This window comes from Heterodontus francisci, chromosome 20, assembly GCF_036365525.1.
Source record: "Heterodontus francisci isolate sHetFra1 chromosome 20, sHetFra1.hap1, whole genome shotgun sequence".
Classification (NCBI taxonomy): Eukaryota; Metazoa; Chordata; class Chondrichthyes; order Heterodontiformes; family Heterodontidae; genus Heterodontus; species Heterodontus francisci.
In genome coordinates, this window is record NC_090390.1 from 56,982,884 (window position 1) to 57,006,446 (window position 23,563).

Here is a 23,563-nt window from a genome sequence, read left to right on the forward strand (position 1 = left end):
CATAGATATACAAATGCTTTGCTCAAATCATGGCAGATCAGATGGAAGAATCTTCCTTGGATCACATTTTAATAAACCTGTCCCCATATAGCTAAAAGTATGGCTGCATATATGTGCGTGTCTTTGAGGAAGAAATTTTTACAATAACAAAGAACATAAGAATGAGGAGGGGGAATAGACCATATGGCCCCTCAAGTCTTCTGCCATTGAATCGTCAGTCTCTACTGCACTTTCCTGCCTGCTCTCCAAATCCCTGGATTCCCTGAAACCAAAAATCTGTCTGTCAGCCTTAAATATACTCAATGATGGAGCCTCCACAGCCCTCTGGGGTAGAGAATTCCAAAGATTCACAACCCTCCAAGTGAAGAAATTTCTCCTCATCTTAGTCCTAAATAATCGACCCCTTATCCTGAGAGTGTGCCCGTGTTCTAGATTCCCCAGCAGAGAAAACAACTTCTCTATCCCCTTTGGAATCTTGTATGTTTCAATGAGATCACCTCTCAGTTGCCTTAATTTCAAAGAGTATAGACCCAATTTACTCAGCCTGTCATTATAGGACAAATCTTTCATCCCAGGAACCACCAGTGTAGTGAACCTTTGCCATGTGCCTCCAATGCAAGTATATCTTTCCTTAGATATGGAGACCAAAACTGTATACAGTACTCTAGGTGTACTCTCATCAAAGCCCTATACAGTTGTAGCAAAACGTCCTTATTCTTATACTCCAATCCCCTTGCAACAAAGGCCAAAATGCCATTTGCCTTCCTAATTGCTTGCTGTACCTGCATGCTGAGTTCCTTGTACAAGTGCACCCAAGTGACTCTGAACATCAACATTTAGAGGTTTCTCGTCTTTTAAATTTTTTTTTTATTTTTACGACCAAACTTCCCCTCATTATACTCAATCTGGCAATTTGTTGCCCATTCACTTAACCTGTCTGTATCTCTTTGCAGCTTCTCACAGCTTACGTTCCCACCTAGCTTTGTATCATCAGCAAACTTGGATACATTACTCTAGGTCTTTTTGTCTAAGTCATTAATATATAGTAAATAGCTGAGGTCCAGCACTGATCCTTGCGGCACTTCACTAGTTAGTCAAATCTGAAAATATCCCATTCTTACTCTCTACTTCCTGTCCGGTAACCAATCTTTCACCATGCTCATACTACCCCCAACTCCATGAGCCCTTCTTACATATTAACCTTTTGTAAGGAACCTTATCAAATGCCTTTTAGAAATCCAAGTATACTATATTTACTGGCTTCCCTTTATCTATCCTCTAAAAATTATAATAAATTTGTCAAGCATAATTTCCCTTTCATAAAGCTGTGTTGTCTCTGTTTGATCATACTATGATTTTGTAACTACATTGTTAAAATTTCCTTAATCATAGATTCCAGTACTTTCTCTATGATTGTCAGGCTAACTGGCCTATAGTTCCGTTTTCACTCTTCCTCCTTTCTTGAATAACGCTGGGACCATTCTAGAATATAGGGAATTTTGGAAAATCATAACCAGTGCATCTGCTATCTCTGCAGCTACCTCTTTAAAAACCCTAGGATGTAGGCCTATATATGCCATCTGTGACCACTCTCTTATTACAACAGTTTTAACATTATGTCCTGAGCTAGTTTTCATTCTATGAACATGGTGGTGGAGGTGGCGGCGGCAGGGGGGGGGGAAGAACTATCGAATTTTGGTCCTAGAATGTCTACAAACTACAGCGCACAGAACTCATGATGGGTACACCAGAATTATTTTTCCAGCAAAATTCAGCAAGTGGAGGATAGCTACAGAATACAAATTATGTGCATTAAATCAATCCCAGTCACTCAGCACTAACTGAGTGTTGGGGGAATTATCCAATGATTTCCATTCTGGCCAGGACTCATGGTGTCAACAATATGCAGCCAAATAAAAATGCAGGAGTACTTATTTTGAAAGCAATGTTTTATTCTAAGGGATATATCAATGGTTTTCAAACATTTGATTACAGGAATCCTATATAAGTACTGGCACGCTCACAGAGTCCCCTATCCAATCTCTGAAAGACAGGGTAAATTACCTAAAGAAAAACTGCTTCATGCAGAATTAATTTTTATTACAATGCACCAACAGAAATAATATGCTAGAAAGAGAACAAAGACAGAACTCTGATTCCTCTCAAAGGACTCCAGTTTTAATACCTATGGACTATATAGACCACTCAAGTATCATTTAAGTTAACTTTTTTATGTATGTTCTCCAAATAAATTTTATTACATTTTTTCAATCTCAGAACAAACCCCTTCAGAAAAAGTGCAATAGTTACAATTGTAAGAACCTGTCCAAACAAAAAAAAAATTCTCTGTATTCTTCAAAAGGGTAAATGGAACTCAACCACTTACAAATGATAAGATTATCAAGATGATAAAATTTATCTTCAGTGTTTATTAAAATTATCCAGGCCCAGGTCCCAGTTAGCTGCTTGCAGTTAGGATGCTACAACAAGCATCAGCATTACACTGGGGAGGGAAAAACAAAATTTGTGAAGGTGCATGCTTCCGCTTGCTACTCAGTACCCCACTGAAGTGTGTATGAACATTGGATAAGAGCCAAATTGAACTCAGCAATAATGTCCTGCCATCGAAAAGGTGTAGACACTTTACTGTCTAGGCTTATGTTAAATGGCCACTTTATCAAGAAACCAGAGGACTGTTGTTGCCTCCAGGAAAGCAGAAAGAAAGCTGGAGCGGGGAGAGGAACTGAAAATATTGTACTACCCACTAAATAAAATACAATTTTGATGGAAACTTCCATTTAAGGATTGGCAGTAGACCCTCTTGCCAAGACTTTGTAGTTTGAAGAAACCCTCAAGTTTACAGAAAATAACGAGCAGCAATCTTGAAATTTCTGAATTATATCTAGGTATAATACAGTGGATTTGTCTCATCTTACAGCAGATTTATGGCTGTAATACATTAAACAATTGTGTTATATTTATTCCCCAGCGCGCACCAACAGAAAGGTCATATCAATTTTGCAAGCATCATATAAAGGGTCTCAGTTTTCCAGTAAAATAATTTGACTTGTAAAATTCAAGGTCTCAAATAAGTTTCAGCACTGAGACATAAAATATCAAGCTATGGCCTACAGGCATATTGCACAGTACTGTGTATTATCAAGTCTGGAATTTTAGAAAATTCCTTAGAATTTCTTCCTTTTTTTGATCAAATTCTTGTGTAGCTTCTTCGACAACTGCATTATCACCACACAGCTTTATGGGATTTCCTTGGAAAATGGCACGTCGAAGATCCTCTAAAAGCATAGTCTTAAGCTTGTTAAGTTCTTCAGACAGTAACTTCATATTACATTTTGATAGTTTCTTATCTAGAACAGAAATAATTTAACAATGAGAATTATTGTGAAAACAAAATACTAATACAAACCAGACCTTGAAAAATGCTAGGTTAATTTAAAGGGTTTCCAAATTCTGGCCAGTACTTGAACAAACCGTTCTGTTAAAAAGTGAAGGAACACCACATTTTCTCTCGTATTTTTTTCTGGCTGCTGTCAATATACAGCCAAAAAAATTGAAACATTGCAGTTATGGTACTATTATTCATGGGATGTGGGCATTGCTGGCAATTTATTGCCCATCCAAAATCGCCCTCGAGAAGGTGGTAGGTCAGCTGTCTTCTTGAACTGCTGCAATCCATGTTGTAGAGGTACACTGACAGTGCCATTAGGGCCAGAGTTCCAGGATTTTGACCCATCTGTTAAAATATCTAAAGTATTTCACAAGTGGTTATTTCTTACCCTGTTAATTCGCATTAGTTACAAAACACTACATTAGAGCGTATGTGTAGTACACAAAAGCACCAGCTTAAAAAAAGCCAGGTTCTTAGAACAAAAAATATTTATGGATGGTCCCCATATAGCTCAGCAAATAAATGCACAGCATGGGACAATACTGAGCTATACAGACAGGAAGGTGGCAAGTTCAAACCTTAGTCCTTTAAAAAAAATTCTGCGGGAAGTGGGCATCGCTGGCATTTATTGCCCCTCTTTAGTTGCCCTTGAGAAGGTGGTGCTGGGCTGTTTTCTTGAACCACTGCAGTCTGTATAGTGAAGACACTCCCACAATGCTTTTAGATAGGGAATTAACCAGAATTTCACACAGCGACAATGACTGGAAAGATATCACCGTTCTTTCAATTCCTGTTTTAATTTCAGGTGTCCTGTGTCCGCAGTTTGTTTTTGTTCTTTCTCCAATCTCCCTCTTTTTTTTCCTTTTGTGGGCCTCTCCCATGAATTTTCACTGTTTTGGCTATTTTAGTTATTTTAGTTATTTTTGATTAAGCATATTTGTAGGTCTTCAACCACTAACGTCTTCTGTGATTGGAGATCTGTTGTTTCTCTCCCTTTATTTTCTCCAATCCCATTAAAATGCTTGCTTATTTTTTTAGTTTTCATTTCTGACAAGTGGTTATACCTGAAACAATAACCTCTCCTTTCATTATAGATTGACGTTCTATGTAGTTCCAGTATTTTCTATTTTTGGCTGGTGTTCACTAGGTTATCATGATGCAGATGAAATATCCCCAGTGGGTTGAAACTGCACTATGTGATTAGTAAAAATAAAAGTTTGTATGCGATTCCTATGTAGTTTTAACCTGATTAAAATAAGGAATTTAATATAAAAATTTACAGATATTGACTAAAATTATTTCAACTCCTAAGACGTTCAATGTAACATTTTCAAAAGGATTTAATCAGAATGCTTTATAACAATTTTTAAATTTCATTTACATAGAGTCTAATGCACAGAAACAGGTCATTTGGTCCAACTAGTCTATGCTCACATTTAAATGCGCCACATGAGCCTCCTCCCACCCCTCTTCATCTAGCCCTATCAGCATATCCTTCTATTCCATTCTCCCTCATGTGCTTATCTAACTTCCCCTTATATACATCAATGGTGTTTGCCTCAACTACTGCTTGTGGTAGCACATTCCGCATTCTTACTACTCTTTGGATAAAGAAGTTTCTCCTGAATTTCCTATTAAATATAAGATAGTCACTAATAAATCTATGAACTCTAATTTTGGACTCTCCCACAAGTGGAGACATTTTCTCTACATCTATCCTATCAAATGTTTTCATAGACATAAAGATCTCAATCAGATCATCCCCTTGCCTTTCGTACAGAAAAGAGTCCCTGCCTGTTACTCCTTTCCTGATGTCCTCTCAGTTCTGGTATCATCCTTGTGAAGCATTTTTCACCTTCTACAGTGCCTCTATATCCTTTTTATAATGTGGAGATCAGAACTGTGTACAGTACTCCGTGTGGTTTAACTAAGATTCTGTACAAGCTTACCTTCTCAGCTTATTAATTCTATCCCTCTAGAAAAAAAACACTGGTGCTTGGTTGCTTTTTCTTATGGCTTTTCAACTTGTGTTGCTGCTACTTCCGATTTGTGTATCTGAATTCCTAATCGCTTTGCTCTTCTACCCCATTTAGACTCTTATTATCCAAGCAGTATGTGGCTTCCTTAATTTTCCTACCAAAGTGCACAACTGTATGCTATATTGAAATCATTTGCCAATTATATATCCATTCTGCAAGTTTGTTAATATTTTCTTGTATTTCATCACATTCTTGCTCAGTATTAACTACCTGTTACGGCCACTTGATGAGGGGTGTGGGTGGTTCCCACTGTTCAACACCCACCTGACTGCAGCAAGTGTTTTTTGTTATTAGGGTTTAACCCCTTTGAGTTTTATTTGTCAAATAAACAGCAACAGGTTTTCTTGTAGTTTTAAAACAAGATTGATTATTTATTGAGCAATATGCCTTATTCCAAAATTGTTGCATCCACTCATACACACACGCACGAGACAGATAGAGAGGAAAAGGGGTAGTAGTTTTTAAGTGAGATAGGGTTTCGGGGTTTACAGTAAATCCGTTGACTTCTCTCGTGGGGTCAAGTTCTTGTTGGTTGCTGGCCTGAGATGTTTATAGATTTCCCTGTTGGTTGAAAGTTTAGTTTGAAGACAGGATCACTTTCAGTTTACTGCTGCACAAGTTGAAAATGTAGAATTTGCAGCAGGGTGCATTTCCTTTTGGCTTGCTGGATTTTCTCCCATTTCTTAGGTGGACAAGCTTTTGGTGATGCTTCTTCCTGGGTTTCCCTTCTCTCTCAACAGGAGCTACCTTTAAAGCTCAAAAAATGGTTCACACCTTTGCTTCTGTTGGGAGACAAATTTTCTTCCCTGTAGTGAACGACAATGGCCCAGGTTGTGGCTACTTCACACCTTCTTTGCTTCAGAAGAACTATTCAATTCAAAAATGTCTCATGATGAGTTTAGGATGGGTGCAATTGACACCTCTTACCTTTGAAGACATTCGTTTGTTCGTAACAGCTAGTAGACAGTCTGAATATACAAAGCCAGGTCTTTTAACCGTCGGCCATTTTGGAGCAAATTGTTCACTTTTTTTTTTAAAAAAGGTCCATTTTCATAACTCTTCAGGGAGAGGTCTTGTAGTTTCAATTGCTGCACTTTATGGAGTGTCACATCCCCAATTTGGTGTCGTCCATAAAGTTTGAAATTGTATTTCCGATTCCTGAGTCCAAATTATTAATGTAAATTGTGAATGACAGTGGTCCCAGCACTAATATTTGTGGAACACTGCCTCCCAGTAGTCTTGAGTAGCTTCCCTTAACCCCTACTCTATTTTCTTTTTGTAGCCAACTTGTTATCCATTCTGCAACCTGTCCTGACTCCACGTGCTCTGACCTCACTATGCAGTACCTTATTGAATGCCTTTTGAAAATCCAAATATATTATATCTATTTTAGGATATCCTAAGTAGTAAACATTCAGTTTGTCTCAATTTTGCTGACAGTATTATGATTATATCACACAGAAGGAATAATTAATAAACTAACACTACATAAACGATAATTCTTGTGTACTCATAGTATACCAGTTGTACCTTTTGCAGTTTTCATAGACTGAGATACCAAACGACGGAACGCTTGATCAGCCTGATGAAGAACACTAGCTGCACAAATGGCACGATCTGTCTCCTGTGTGATAGCCAAAAGTAAATATTTTAAACGTTTGCATAAATGAAGGCAAACAATCATTATAGATTAATTGTATGCTTGAAATCTGGAATTAAATGTATACTGTAGATATACCTAAACTATCAATGCACTTGTTCTATACATGCTAAGGGCATTAATTGTCTGTGCATATTCCTATTTACAATCAAAACAATTTCATCTCCCTGACATTTATTAATTTGTGGTGTAAAGGAAAATGAAGGTATCGGAGATCAGTAACACACCTTCAATTTTTTGAACATGTATGAAATGCATATAGGCATAGGAATGCGACATCTCATTCAAGTACATAACTTTGTCATCGCCATGTGTCAACGATGACCAATTCATGAAAACTGGTCATACAGAACACATATCAGTTCATATAATTTTATCTGGTAATCGTTTATAGAAATATATCTTAGAAAAATATTATCTCTAAGCAAAACAGTGCAGCCTTTAAGATTACCTGCTTTTCTGCACTATATATTGTTACTTAAGGAAGAAAACTGTTGAGGGAAGTACTTCCAAGTGAATTACTTGCATCTTATCACAAAAATACAGATGATGATGGCCATTGACCCAACCTAGCTCTTGTTTCCAAAGAAACCAACATTCCACCATGAGGCATCAAACTTCCTCTTAAACGATTATAATTTTTTGCATCCAACTTCCTTAGATAGGCCATTCTAATTATCAATCAATCTGAGAGCAAAGAATTGCTTCTTGACAATAGTCCAGAACTAGCATTTTACTAGCTTGTGTCTATGTTGCCGAATCCAATAGTCATGGTTTAACTTTAAACTGTGCTCTGAATTCAACTTCTCTATTCCACTGAGTATCTTAGCTCAATAAGATTCCCTCTCATTTGTTTCATTTCAAGCCTGAAAAGTCTGTGTCTTTTAACTTTGTTTTCATAACTCAGTCCTCTGACACTAGGGGCTGGCGAAGGACAAAAACACCAGCATCGGCCGTTTTCCCAATGCCAAGTTTCACCAGGGCGGGGGGAGGGTAGCCCTGGGATCCCGCCCGAACCATAAACAATGCCAATTAACATTGTTAAAGTGCTCAGAGCTCATTAAGGGACACGTTCTGATTTTGATGGGGGCGCACGGGCTGTCTGTGGCAGGCCAGTTGAATAGCAGCGGATACGCAGCAGGGAACCAGTCATGGCAGCTCCAGGAAATTCAGTGGGCTCCACGAAAGGGAGAATGGCGCAGAGAGGGACTCGGCCATTGGCACGCAGGTGCCATTGGCTCGGCGCAGGTTGTGGGGACAGTGGTCAGTAAGCACTCTGGCAGTGCAGCGGGTCATCGCCCTCCTGGCTTTGCGGGTCCATAAGAGGATGGGGCAAGGCTGCAAAACACAACTGGAGGCCACCTGAGCACAAAGAAGGCAGCAGCTGGCAATGGGGCAAGTTTATCAGATTTTGAGTCCAGTGGCGATGAGTAACAACACCTTCCACAGGAAAGGCAGAGCCTCAGGCATCAGCAGGGTAGAGGAGAGGGATGAGGGGCATTACCGAAGCACAGAATCAACCAGCAAAGAAGGAGCTACCTTGACATGACCATGAACCAGTGTCACAGGAGTCTGTGACTCTCCAAGCAGAAGATCACAGATATCCGTGCCCTTGTCGCCGAAGACTTCACACCTCGCAGCACTGGTTGCCGTGCCTTGCCAGTAGTCATCAAAGTCACTGTGGCCTTGAATTTCTTTGCTTCAGGCCCTGTCCAACGATAAGCTATGGACCTTAGTGGCATCTTGCAAACAGCTGCACAGTACTGCATCTCACGGGTCACTGATGCCTTATTTATGAATGCTGGACAGTACATTCAATTCCAGACAGACATGGCCTCACAGGCACAGAGGACAGGGGTTTCACCTCTATCACTGGATTCCCCCAAGTGCAGGGCATCATCGATTGCACCCATGTGACCATCAAGGCACCCAGTGACCGGCCAGTCAGATTCATCAACAGGCAGGCCTTCCACGCTCTCAACGTTCAACGGCTGCAACCCCAGCAAGAGCTTTCTCGATGTGTGTGCTCACTTTCTTGGCAGCTGCCATGACTCCTTCCTCCTCAGCCAGTCCAGGCTGCTGCAGCTCTTCACTCTACCCCCAAACTCTGTTGATGGATTCTAGGGGACAAGGGATATCCCATGAAGAGATAACAATTCTCCCCTCTAGGAGACAAAGGCACAGAGGTGATACAACCAAAGCCATCTGCTCACTAGGACAACCAGTGCACAGGCCATCGGGCTTCTGAAGATGCAATTCTGGTGCCTGGAGTGGTCAAGTTGCATCCTGCAGTACACTCCTGCAAGGGGGTCTCATTGTGGTGATCTCCTGTGCTCTCCATAATATGGCCCTCCAGAGAGGTGTGCACCTTGCAGAGAGTGAGGGCCTAGAAGGACACAGCACATCGGAGGAAGAGATGGAGGCAGAGGGGGAAGATTCAGAACACGTGGCTGGCCAAGCGCAGGGCTCTAGGGTCTGGTCAGGATGCCATTAACATCAGGGATAATCTAATTTAAGCTTGTTTCAACTCAACTCTTCTGACCAAGGAGCAACAGCGTGGTAGGGAACTCACTTTGAGCTGCCTGTAAGAACACTTCCATTGAAGGAGCAGCCTGGTACATGTAAACTCTTAATGCCAATGAAGGATTTACATCTGCCAGAGGTGTCACCGTCACTCCAGACAAACCCTTGCTCCCCTGCACCATTTCATACCTCTTCTTAATAAAAGGAGGTTTACATGTCTAGCTTCATGTGTCAATATTTACATGGTGCTCATAAAGGAACAGTTATAGCTGGATGAAACCTCACAGACTCTCACAGTACTCTGCTCGACACACAGCTACCTCTATGCGATGCTCCCCTTGTGGCCTCGGAGGAGGTGGAGGCAGCCTGCTCCCTTGTCTCTGCTCGCAGCTAAGATGCACATGGTGCTCATCCTCTTCCTAGAGGTGTCCCTAGGGCACCTCCAGAGGATGCTGCACCTGCATCATGCAGGGGCAGCCTCTATCACGGGACCCTACAGCACAGATTCTCCTTCTGTCAGAGGGGCCGAGGAGGCTGCTGCGGATGATGGCGCCCCATGATGGGTGGCAACCTCATCCTCCTCATTGACTGCCACAGCTGGGGCTCAACTGGCATCCCGTGCAGACATCCCTGCGCCATCAGTGCCACTGATCGGTCCAGGCTACATAATGTGGCATGCATCCTGTGTACATTACTGCACAGCCCCTGCTGCTGCATATGGCTCTCCATGAGAGTGGTCACTCAATGGAGGAGCTCATGCACGTCAAGCCCTGAGCAATGGTGCCGCACGAGCTGAATGGACTCCTTCATTCTCAGCCATGACCACCCGCTGCCTCAGGTAACTCCAACATGTGAGAGCACATCTGCTGCTGCTGATCTAGGTAGAACCTCCTTTCCTGTGATTCTTAAGGTCCTGCATCTGTGCTGAGCTGAGCAGGGCTGTGTCTCTCCCCTCCTTTGAGGGGGATTGCCCACAGCTGCCTCTGCCACCTTGTCCTGCACATTAGTGCCATGCTCATCACCCAGTCCCCCCCTATCTAACCATGCGTGGCCCCACTGAGGCGACTGTATCTGCACTGGTGGAGTGTGTACTTGGAAGGTGTGACGGTGCCTCTTCTGATGTGGCTGCGCTTGGCCCGGTGATGGTGAGAGAATTGGTCTCATTGCTTCGACATCTGCACCTGTGGAAGACACCAGAAGAGATCACGAGAACTAGCCTTGGAGAGCAAAGCCTTGGCATGTGCTGAGGCTTCCCAATGCAACAGTCTTCGGTATGCTGTCGGATGGGGTGGAGGGCAGTGCACCCCCTTAATGAATGCATTACACTCTCCATCACCATCTCCACCACTGATGCCCATTTCACCTTGCCCAACTTCCACACTGTCTGTAACTCTGCTGATGGCCATGGCTCTCTCCTCTGTGATGGTCGAAACCTGTATGTAGGGAACCCCTCCTCCAGGCATTATGAGCCCGTTTCTCCTGCAAGGACAAAAAGAGAGATGAGGTAATTCTGTCCTCTATAGCCAATGCCAGTTGCTCCTATTCATTTGTTTCAGCGCTGGCTAGTCCTCAGCAGCACTGTGGTCCTGAGCTATTCTGAGAGGTCAGTAAATATCCTGGGCACACACTCTTCCCATATCCTGGAGCAGCATGTGCCCTGAGGCACCTCAGCTGGTGTGTCTGCTGGAGGCTGAATACCCAGAGGCCTATACTGAGGGTAGTCTGTCACATTTGCCTTGCCAGAGCCTTGCCAAACCTCTTCAGTCACCGGATCCAGTTTCTGCAGACCACACTCCTGCTGACCATATCAGCTATCTCCATCCAGGCCTGTTTAGACCGGGTGAGTGTCCTCCTCCTGCCACCCTCCAGGAAAAGGACGTCCCTCTTCTCCTTAACAACCTCAAGGAGGACCTCCAGGTCCGCATCAGTGAATTGAAGGGCTGCCCTGCCTCTGGCCCCTCCTGAGACATTCTATGATCCTCCGAAGTGAAGGTGAAGCAGTGAAATGGTAGCTACAATAATGGCTGCTGCCGCCTGTTTAAATTGGGGCTTGCACAACAGCTCCACCTCCATTCCTGCCCATGCGGCTGCTAATTGGCCGCCAAACCTGTCTCCAGGCCAATTAAGGGGGTGCCCTAGTGAAACTTGGAGCCAGTGACTGTTTCCCCCGGAAGTGAATGGTCCCAAATTCCATTTCCCACCCCCCCGGAAGGAAAATCCTGTCCTAGGTATTCAGCTAGATTATAGGGGCGACTTCCGCCTGAAACAGGCATGAGGTCAGCAGAGTGGCTACGCAGTGCACCTGAAGCCAATTTTTGCATTCAGGCTTCATTTAAATGCCACCGACGAGCTTTGGGCACCCCATGGTACCCTGCTGCAGCTCGCTGGTTGTAGGAGGGCAAGAGATCGTCTTTCACCCACACTGAGCTGTGCAATAGTTCAGGCATGGCAGTGGAGTGGTGGTGGCAGGATGGGGGTGCTGATGGGGGGGGGCGGGGAGGGGGAGCAGGGAAGCAGCTTCCAGACGGAGTCAACCACAGACTGGCAGTGACCTGTAGTACTTTTGTGTAACCAGGAGGGACAATTCTCAAACAAATCGTTGGGTCTTTTCCTGAGGACCGCTGACTGAACGACTGATGGTGCAGTGTGTGTGTGTGTTATGCTCTGCCAATTTGTACCTGAACATTGCATTTGCTGTCCTACAACCGGCAGTATCCATAAGAAACAGGCAACAGTGCTACTTTCCTATTTACCGCTCCATCTGGTCACCTTTTTTGTCAAGAAATATATATCCGGCATTTGACAATCATCCCCTTCATCACTTAGATTATTTATTACAAAGACAACAAAATATTAAGCAAGTTAAATTTGCTGAAGATCAAACTTTGCAGGAGTACTTTAAAATAACATCTTCCACTTCTGATGAAAGGTCATCCACTGTTTCTCTCTCCATTCATTTTGCCTGACCTGCTGAGTATTTTCAGCACTTTCTTTTTATTTCAGACTTCCAGCAAAGCATTCAGTCAACATTGATATTAGCGACTATTGAGAAATAAATGCTTCTATTATAGACTTTCTCACTTAAAATCACTGGAGCGCATCTTTTCTGTTCAAGTAATCAACTCCAACTGGGCTCCACAGTGAAGTCCTTAAAAAGGTTACCACTAAAGGCAATGACACAAGAAACATGAGTGTAAAGACTTTAATTCTACCTACATTCTCATCTATGTACCAAATCAACATTTAAAAACTACATTATTTATGATACACATTAAATTGTATAAGCCATTGCATTTACCTTTTGTTCAATGTTTTCTTCAAATGGCTTCTCTGGATTTTCTAAAGAAATATCAAGTAGTTCAAACATCTTCTGTCTGTAAAACATGAATGGAAGGGAAAGTGACCAGTAAAAGTAATGTTGCTGCATCTAACTCTGCTTTAGACTTTCACCTACATATAAAAAATTAGTTTGACCATTATTTTGACATATTACTAGAATTAATATTCCTTAGGAATATTTACTATTAGAAGTGACAGAAAAGGAACCAATATTGTAAAAAAAAATACACCATGACCGAGATATTTCTTTGTTTCAAAGTTCTCAGTTTTCTTTTTCAAATGTTCTAATTTTACCCTGCTTTCCTAAAAACACTGACTCCTTACTTGTTTATGATTGCACTGCACTGGTTGCCCTTCAGTATCTCACTCAAGTGGCCTTGATAATGATTTTTTCTATTGAACTACGTGGAACCACAATGAAACCTGATCATGTATTTTCTTCTGAAGTGGCTGGACATTGTTCAGGAGCAGAAACCCTCGCCAATGCTCTATTCCTTAACCCAGAGTGCCCTGACACAAGTTATAGTGCCAATTACAGTAAGATCAACTATTTCAGCACAAATTAGGGATAAACATTCCTGCTCTGTATGACTGTTATCTGCGATATAAATTCACTGAGTGATTGCATGAACTACCCTCCATTCTTCACAACTAACAAAAAATATGTTTATGTATATCAGTGCACTATTGTCACAATTTATTCTAAAGCACCACAACAATTTACAGTTGTCTATCTAGCACTTAAGATTATGTCAAAGATTGAAGACAAGACCCAAAATAGAATTGCTTAAATTTGTATAATGCAGGGTTTGTAAGATTGCAAAGTTTTGATTTTCTCCAGCTTGTTGTTAAAGCAGGAATTCTTTAGCACACCTCAATCTGATACCTTGGGCTTCCATCAGTAGCAAGGTGGACAAGCCTGTCAATGGAATCAATATAAATCCACCATCCCAAAACATCCTCAAGTAAACACACTCCACCAATTAATTGAAGAAAAATGAATCTTCAAAAAGAATTAACATACCATTTCATTTAAGCAAGATACTGTTTTTTTCCTAACCAAATAAGGGCAGCCAAACTTAAAACAAGTGTTAATGAAGATCCATGGTAATTAGACAATTAGCACTTAAAACACTTACATGTCCTCTTCCAATATATTTGCTGCACTTTTCAGTATCATACTGTTCTTTTCCCATGAATTTTTCTCAGGATCAGGTGGCTGGATTTTTGCTGACATCAGCACTATTGTTTCATCATTTACCAGACAGCCTCGCTCATGATTCCTCTGCAGGCATAATTCAAGTGGGCACTCCAGAAACAGCTGTAAGAAGCCTATGGAATCTTTTAAAGAAATATGCAGCTGCTGATTGTTTGATCTTAAGTTTCATTTCTAAAGTTATAATGAAGCATATTCATTTAAAAAAAGACAATGGAGTAGAATTTCCACTTCTGCACTCATCAGCCTGTGATTTTGATTCAACAAAAGCGAATAGGTTGAGAATCACTGGTTGGCAAATGCAGAAGCAGAATTTCTACCACAGTATATCTCATATTAGTGAATATTTGAGTTCACACAAAGGACAATACAAAGTACTGGGAGTATAAATGCTATGAGCATAAAGCGCTCCCTAGCCATGTACAGCATCCATTAGATTCATGGTGAAGGTCAGTCTACCCAAACCGATAAATGTGCATAACCTGCATCGTACCAGTTTGAACTTTGCATTTATCACATAGGACAACTTTATGTCTTCTCTGAATGAGATATTCAGTTTAGTGCAAAACAGTGAACAATGTCTTAGGGAAACTATTCTATTTTTAAGACACTTGTTTAGATGCCAAAATATTGGAAGAAAATATTTAAAACAACTTTAGGCCAGCTGCTTCTTGATGCTGAACCAGAAAACGCCAAGGCACTCAATTTACAATAAAAATGCTACATTAAAAAGGCTGCAAAACCACTCATTATGTACCTGAGTAGAGACTTTAAATGCTTAAATCATCTTAGTAAACAGTTAATGATCCATAATACACTTTTTTGTAAAGACAATTGTCCAATATTTATACAAATAATGTTAATTTATGTACATTAGTAGACAAACAATAAATATTGCTTGATATAACAGACTTACTTCGCCTTGCTATCTGGTAAACTTCATATCTCATGCTTTGATAGTAGAAGTTGTCATCCAAAATTATAACTAAAGGTCTTGAATATGTGATGCAAACTAGGTATTGTTGCACTCCATGCTGAGTTTCTCCAGAGATAATATGCTGTTGTTTCAGTGACTGAATAAAACATTCCCATGTTGAATCACTTTTACTGCCAGAAATAGACAGGCAGCCATTTCCATTAATAGCCTGTATTAAGTGTTCAATGTATACCAACAGCTTATGCCTGTATGATTTCCAGAGTGAACCCTATGGAGCCAATAACACAAATAAAAAAACAAACATTGAAAAGTGTTTGGCATTCAGTGCGACACAAATACAAATTTAATCCTACAACATAGACTGAATTTGCATTGACTTGATATAAATAAATAAATAAATGTAAAATACAAAAGGTATGTTTGGATTATCATGTTTGGTCTCCTTACCTAAAGAAGAATATACTTTCCTTAGAGGGAGTATAACAAAGGGTTTGCTAGACTGGTATAAAAACAGAAAATGCTGGAAACACTCAGTAGGTCAGGCAGCGTCTGTGGAGAGAGAAGCAGAGTTAACGTTTCAGGTCTGTGACCTTTCATCAGAACCCCTGGTTGACCTTCTGATGAAAATTCAAAGACCTGAAATGTTAACTCTGCTTCTCTCTCCACAGATGCTGCCTGACCTGCTGAGTATTTCCAGCATTTTCTGTATTTATTTCATATATCCAGCATCTGCAGTATTTTGCTTTTATTATTCGCTAGACTGATTCCAGGTATGGGGGGATTGTCCCACGAGGAGAATGAGTAGACGAGGCCTATGTTCCAGAGAGTTTAGAAGGATGAGAAGTGATCTTGTTGAAACATATAAAATTCTTAAGGGGCTTGACAGGATGGATGCTGGGAGGATGTTTCCCCTGGCTGTGTAGTCTAAAACTAGGGATTACTGTCTCAGAATAACAAATCAGACATTTAGGACTGAGCTGTGGAGAAATGTTTTCGCTCAATGGATTGTGAATCTTTAGAATTCTCTAGCCCAGAGAGCTGTGAATGGTCAGTCATTGATTATATTCAAGACAGAGGTCAATAGATTTTTGGATACTAAGGGAATCAAAGATTATGGGGAGAGCGGTAAGGTAGAATTGAGGTAGATGATCAGCCATGATCTTATTGAATGGCGGAGCAGACTCAAAGGGCTGAATGGCCTACTCCTGCTCCTATTTTTTTATAGTCTTATCAATACAATTCCATAATAAAAACGAGAAATGCTGGAACCACTCAGCAAGTCTGGCAGCATCTGTTGAAAGAGAAGCAGAGTTAACATTTCGGGTCAGTGACCCTTCTTCGGAACCAGTTCCGAAGAAGGGTTCACTGACCCGAAACGTTAACTCTGCTTCTCTTTTCACAGATGCTGCCAGACCTGCTGAGTGGTTCCAGCATTTCTTGTTTTTATTTCAGATTTCCAGCATCTGCAGTATTTTGCTTTTATTTCAATACAATTCCATGTTTGACTAGATTTAGTCTGCTTATAGTGAGTCAATTTCATTCACAATGGATAATCATTACTCCATTCTCAACTAAATAATTTTAAGAAAACATTCAGCTATAAGGTTTACCCAGCTTGATACTTGCATGAATGGTATTTCCACTGAAAAACAATAGATCCAATATGGATTAACATTTGCTTTAACAAAAAGTAGCGAGTATACAGAACCAGAGGTTGTGCTTTAACCTCATTAAAAACAAAATCAATATTCCAAGAATGCCCGAGGTAAGGTTACAATCTAATAAACTTATCACAGTCTGGATTTTGTGGTTAAAAGAACAGTGAAGCTAACAGCACACGCTGTATTGAAGAGTAAACTGGACAGCGACTTCCAGTGTCCGCACATGCATTGTTAAATGCAGAAATCAGGAATTTGCTGTCCATGTTACTCTGTTCCTCCAGAAGTTTCACGAAACCGGTATCTTGCCAAGACACTCAGCATTCAAACACATGGAGCAGCCTGATGTTGCAGTATTTACATGACAGACCGCCAGAATTAGTTAGGGCTTGTCCATTCCAGTGTAATTTTTTCATGCCACAATAAGTATTACTTACTGCCAAACAACCTCTCTGGCAGTGAAAGTTAACTTTTACAAGTGTGTTGCCAGATTTTAATAATTGGAGATGAAAAAAAACAATTTTTTAAGAACTTTTTTTTCTTTTATCTCAGTCCCAGCTTCCTTTCCCTTTATTTCAATTTCTGTAATGATTTAGGGTTCATTTCTAGTGGGATAGAAAAGTTGTATTAAACTTGCAGAGAACCTTGTGTTAGCTCACACTTAGAATCATAGAAAGTTTAAGGCACAGAAAAAGGCCACTTGGCCCATTGTGTCTGTGCCGGCAGAAAAACAATCCACCCATTCTAATCCCACCTTCCAGCATTTGGTCCATAGCCCTGCAGATTATGGCACTTGAGGTGCATATCCAGACTCCTTCTGAAGGAGTTGAGGGTTTCTGCCTCAACTACCCTTTCAGGCAGTGAGTTCCAAACCCCCACCACCCTCTGGGTGAAAAACTTTTTCCTCAACTCCCCTCTAATTTTTCTACCAATCACTTTAAATCTATGCCCCCTAGTCACTGACCTAAGGTAAATAGGCCCTTCACCTCCACTCTATCCAGACCCCTTAACATTTTGATCAGATATCCCTTCAGCCTTCTCTGTTCCAAGGAGAACAACCCCAGCCTATCCAATCTTTCCTCATAGATGCATTTTTCCAATCCTGGCAACACCCTCGTAACTCTCCTCTCTACCCTCTCTAGTGCAATTACATCCTTGCTGTAATGAGGTGACCAGAACTGCACACAGTACTCAAGTTGTGACCTAACCAATGAGCTATACAGTTCCAGTATAACCTCCCTGCTGTTATATTCTATACCTCGACTAATAAAGGAAAGGATTCCATATGCCTTCTTAACCACCTTATCGGCCTGTCCTGTGACCTTCAGGGATCTATGGACATTCACTCCAAGGTCCCTCACTTCCTCTACAGTTCTCAGTATTTTCCCATTAATCATGTATTCCTCTACCTTGTTTGACCTCCCCAAATGCATCACCTCACACTTCTCCAGGTTGAATTCCATTTGCCACTTTTCTGCCCATCTGACCAGACCATCAATCTACAGCTGTCCACCACAGGGCCAATCTTTGTGTCATCTGCAAACCTCTTGATCATGCCCTCTACATTTACGTCCAAATTGTTTACACCATAAAAACCAAAGGACCCAGTACTGAGCCCTGCGGAACGCCACTGGAAACAACCCCTACCCATCAACAATTACCGTTTGTTTCCTGCCACTGTGACAATTTTGCATCCACCTTGCTGCATTTCCCTGGATCCCATGGGATTTTGTTTTAACTAGTCTGCCATGTGGGACCTTGTCAAAAGCCTTGCTAAAATCCATGTAGACCACATCTACCGCACTACCCTCATCTATCTTGCTTGTTACTTCTTCAAAAAATTCCATCAAGCCAATCAGACAAGATCTTCCCTTAACAAATCCATGCCATCCTTGATTAACCTGTGCCTTTCTAAGTGATAGTTTATCCTGTCTCTCAGAATAGATTCCAATAATTTGCCCACTACTGATTGGCCTGTAATTATTCAGTCTATCCCCCACTCCCTTTTTAAACAGAGGGACAACATTAGCAGTTCTCCAATCCTCCGGCACCACACCTGTCTTCAGTGAGGACTGGAAAATGATGGTTAGACCTTCTGCTATTTCCTCTCTTGCTTCTTTTAACAGCCTGGTGCACATTTCATCTGACCCTGGTGATTTATCAACTTTCAAGGATATTAATCCCATGAATACTTCCTCTCTCCCTATGTTTATCACATTCAATACTTCACACCCCTCTTCCTGAACTACATCTGCACCATCCCCCTCTTTTGTGAAGACAGATGCAAAGTATTCATACCAGCATCTTCCACCCCTACACATAGGTTATCTTTTTGGTCTTTTATGGGCCCTACTCTCTCCTTAGTTATCGTCTTACACTTAATATATTGATAAAACATCTTTGGGTTTGCCTTGATTTTGCTTGCCAATATTCTTTCATGCCCTGTCTTTGCTTTTCTAATTTCCTTTTTGATTTCACCCCTCCACTTTCTATACTCCTCTCAGCTTTCCGTAGTATTGACTTCTCGGTGTCGGACATATGCTTTCCTCTTCTGCCTTATCTTACCCTTTAGGCTCCTTGACATTCATGGGGCTCTAGATTTGGCCGTCTCACTTTTTCTTTGTGGGAACATGTTTACTCTGAACCCCTTGAATGCCTCCCACTGCTTGGACACCGATTTACCTTCAAGTAGCTGTTTCCAATCCACTTTCACTAAATCACTCCTCAGTTTAGTAAACTTGGCCTGCCCCAATTGAGAACTCTAACTCCTGTTCTATCTCTGTCCTTTTTTTTAATTATGTTAAAACTGACTGAATTATAATCACTACCACCAAAATGCTCTCCCACTGCCACTCCTTCCACCTGCCCATCTTCATTTGCGAAAACTAAGTCTAAAACTGCACCCTCTCTTGTTGGACTTGCTACATACTGGCCAAAAAAGTTCTCCTGAATGCACCTGAAGAATTCTGCTCCCTGAATTCCTTTTACACTAAAACTATCCCAGTTAATACTGGGGTAGTTAAAATCCCCTACTATTACTGCCCTAGTGTTCTTGCACTTCAGAGATTTGCCTACATATCTGCTCTTCTATCTCCCGATGACTGTTTGGGGGTCCATAGTACACTCCCAGCAGTGTGATTGCCCCTTTTTTGTTCCTTAGCTCAATCCACGTGGCCTCATTTGATGAAACTTCGAACATATCTCCCTCCTCACAGCTGTAATAGTTTCTTTGACCAAAATTGCCACTCCCCCTCCTGTCTTATCCCCCTCCCTATTGCGTCTGAAAACTCTGTAACCAGGAACGTTGAGCTGCCATTCCTGTCCCTCCTTAAGCCACATTTCTGTAATAGCTATGATATCATACTGCCATGTGTCTATCTGTGCCCTCAGCTCATCTGCTTTATTTGCTATCCTCCTTGCACTGAAATGGATACCATTGAGCACTGCCAAACTTTTTTTTAAATTTTCTAACCTTTATTTCCTGTCTTCCAGACTCATCCATTAATTTTCTGCCTTCCATTTACATTTCTGATTTTGTCCCAACTGAGTCAATCCTCAGAACGCCATCCCCAGCTGACCTAGTTTAAACCCTCCCCAACAGCACTCGCAAAACATCCCGCAAGGAACTCAGTCCTGGCTCTGTTCAGATGCAACCCGTCTGGCCTGTACAGATCCCATCTCCCCCAGAGCCAGTCCCAATGTCCCAGGAATCTACTTGGGCGTACTGTGAACAGTTCTGGTCTCCATATTATAAAACGGATATAGAGACACTAGAGAAGGTGCAAAAAAAAGATTTACTGGAATGATACCAGAACTGAGAGGAAAGCCTTGAACAGGTTGGTGCTCTTTTCTCTAGACAAGAGAAGACTGAGTGGTGACCTGATAGAGGTATTCAAGATTATGAGGGTTTGATAGGGTAAACCAAGAAAATATATTTCCACACCAAAGAGAACAGAACTAGGGGCCATAAATATAAGATAGTCACGAATAAATTCAATAGAGAATTCCAGAGAAACTTCTTTACCCAGAGAGTAGTTAGAATGTGAACTCACTACCACAGGGAGTAGTTGCAATGAATAGCATGAATATATTTAAAGGGAAGCTATATAAATACAAATGGGAGAAAGGAATGGAAGGATATGTTGTTTCTGCCAAAAGCCTAAGTTCTGGAATTCCATCCCTAAATCTCTCCACCCCTTTTACCTCCTTTAATACACTCCTTAAAACTTACCTCTTTGGTCAAGCTTTTTGGTCATCTAGCCTAACATCTCATTATGTGGCTCAGTGTCAAATTATTGTTTGATAATGCTTGTAAAGCACATTGGGATGTTTTGTTATGTTAAAGGCACCATATAAATGCAAGTTGTTGCTATTGTTGGTGAAGCAATTAGATGAATAATCATTTAAATAATAGTCTGCCTTTTGATTCTTCCTACCAAAGTGCATGCCCTCCCACCTATTTTTGCATCGTCAGAAAATTTGGATATATTACACTCTGCCCCCTCCTCCAAGTCATTAATATAGATAGTAAATAATTGAAGCCCTAGGACTGATCCTTCTGGCACTCCACTAGTTACATCTTTCCAACCAGAAAAAGACCCATTAATCCCAACTCTCTATCTTTGTGAGTTAACCAATCCTCAATCCATGCTAATACATTACCCCCAATACCATGAGCTCCTATCTTGTGCAATAATCTTTTATGTGGCACCTTATCGAATGCCTTCTGGGAATCTAAATACTCTACATCTACCGGTTCCCCTTTATCAACTCTGCTTATTATATCCTCAAAGAACGCTAACAAATTTGTCAAACATGATTTCCCTTTCACAAAACCATGTTGACTCTTGTTTGATTGCATTAAACTTTTCTAAATGCCCTGCTATTTCTTCCTTAATAATGGACTCTAGCATTTTCCCAATGATCGATGTTAGGCTGACTGGCCTATAGTTTCCTGCTTTTTGTCTCCCTCCCTTCTTGAACAGGGGCGTCACATTAGCCATTTTCCAATCCGCTGGGACCTTCCCAGAATCCAGTCAGTTCTGAAATATTTTGACCTCCACTATCTCTGCAGCCACTTCCTTTAAAACCCTTGGATGTAGGCCATCAGGTCCAGGTGACTTGTCTGCCTTTAGTCCCATTAGTTTGTCAAATACTTTGTCCCTCATGACAGAGACTGTTACAAGATCTTTCCTCCCATTAGCTCCTTGCTTATCTGATATCTGTGGGATGTTTATAGTGTCCTCCACTGTGAAGACCGATGCAAAATATTGGTTTAAATTATCTGCCATTTCCCTGTTTCCCGTTATCAATTCTCCAGTCGCATCCTCCAAGGGTCCCACGCTCACTTTAGCTACTCTCTTTTTATATACCTGTAGAAGCTATTGCTTTTTAAAAAATATTTCTTGCCAATTTACTTTCATAATCAATTTTCTCCCTCTTTATCAGCTTTTTAGTCATCCGCTGCTGGTTCCCAAAAAATTCCCAATCCTCTGGTCTACTACTAGTTTTTGCCGCTTTGTATGTCGTAGTTTTTGATTGGATACTCTCCTTGACTGCCTTTGTTAACCACAGGTGGTTCATCCTGCTCATCGAATCCTTCTTTTTGACCGGGATAAATTTTTGCTGAGCGTTATGAAATATCTGCTTAAATGTCTGCCACTGCTCATCCACTGACCTTCCCCTTAGTCGATCTTCCCAGCCCGCTTCAGACCTCAGTAATTAAGTTGAGGACACTGGTTTGAGACCCAAGTTGCTCGCCCTCAAACTGAATTTGAAATTCTACCATGTTGTGATCACTACCCCCTAGAGGATCCTTAACTATGATATCGCTTATTAATCCTACATCATTACACATTACTAGATCCAGGAGTTTGCTCGATCGCTTTAGGAAGTTGGAAAGAAACATCACAAAGTTTTTCCTTGACTGATGGGCTGGGCTTGATGGTCTCTTCTCAAGGTAAATACTGTGCATTTATTATGACTTTTACTCCATATGCAAGACTGCTAAATCATTCACACATTCTATGTACTGAGATTTGTTTGTTGGCACTGTTAGTATAGCCATTATTAGTATAGCCATCATAGGCATTATTAGTAGGTGTCTGCAGAAAGAGCATGAAGTTAAAGACACTTTTACTTTCAAACTAACACATCAGGTTAAGCCATACTTGCCTGGAATTTCCAAGGGCACCCAATCTCCCCCTGCAACTGGCAGGAACCACAGAGAAATGGCAGCTTCTCCAGGCTTTCCGCCAAATTTACAGCGATAGATCGGGGAACTCTTGCGGAAAACCATTATTTGAAAAAATAAGTATTTATTCAAAAATAAATGATAAGTAGTGCTGAAAATGTAAGCCATTAACTGGCAATTCCTGTTCATTTGAAAGCAGATTATAATTTAAGATGCTGTTGTTGGAAGCCTGACCGTTGCTGAAGGATTGTCCAGGAAACGGTCATCATCAGCCAGCCCTGTCAGCGAGAAAGCTTCTCCCGAGATAAGGTCATCATAACACAGCACCAACGACTGGGACTTTGGCTGCAGAACCTTCAGCAGACGGCGAGCGAATGTGGATTTCCCGGCAGCCGGAAGGCCGGCCACCAGACCCAGGGTCAGGCCGGTCTCCCGGCGCTCCTCCAGCGCTGCCGGACGGCGCAAGGACCGCGCGGCAACGCCGCCTTCACAATCCCAAACACAAACCTGGCATTCCAACCTCGGAACGTTTCAATCTCCGGTGTTCCGACGCTGCGCGCGCAGCTGTCGGAAATCAGCTCCTGCTGAT

At 41.5% G+C, this 23,563-nt stretch overlaps 1 protein-coding gene across 1 annotated transcript; it reads right to left on the bottom strand.

The window, feature by feature from the left end:
- Positions 1 to 1,908: 1,908 nt before the first annotated feature.
- On the bottom strand, positions 1,909 to 23,502 carry LOC137380654 (L-seryl-tRNA(Sec) kinase-like; the record flags this gene model as incomplete). Its single annotated transcript, XM_068052821.1, has 6 exons — positions 1,909 to 3,368; positions 6,979 to 7,072; positions 12,930 to 13,005; positions 14,110 to 14,311; positions 15,103 to 15,391; positions 23,209 to 23,502. Coding segments are annotated over 6 exons (1,164 nt in total), but the record flags the coding sequence as incomplete, so codon positions are not given.
- Between the last annotated feature and the right edge of the window lie 61 nt (positions 23,503 to 23,563).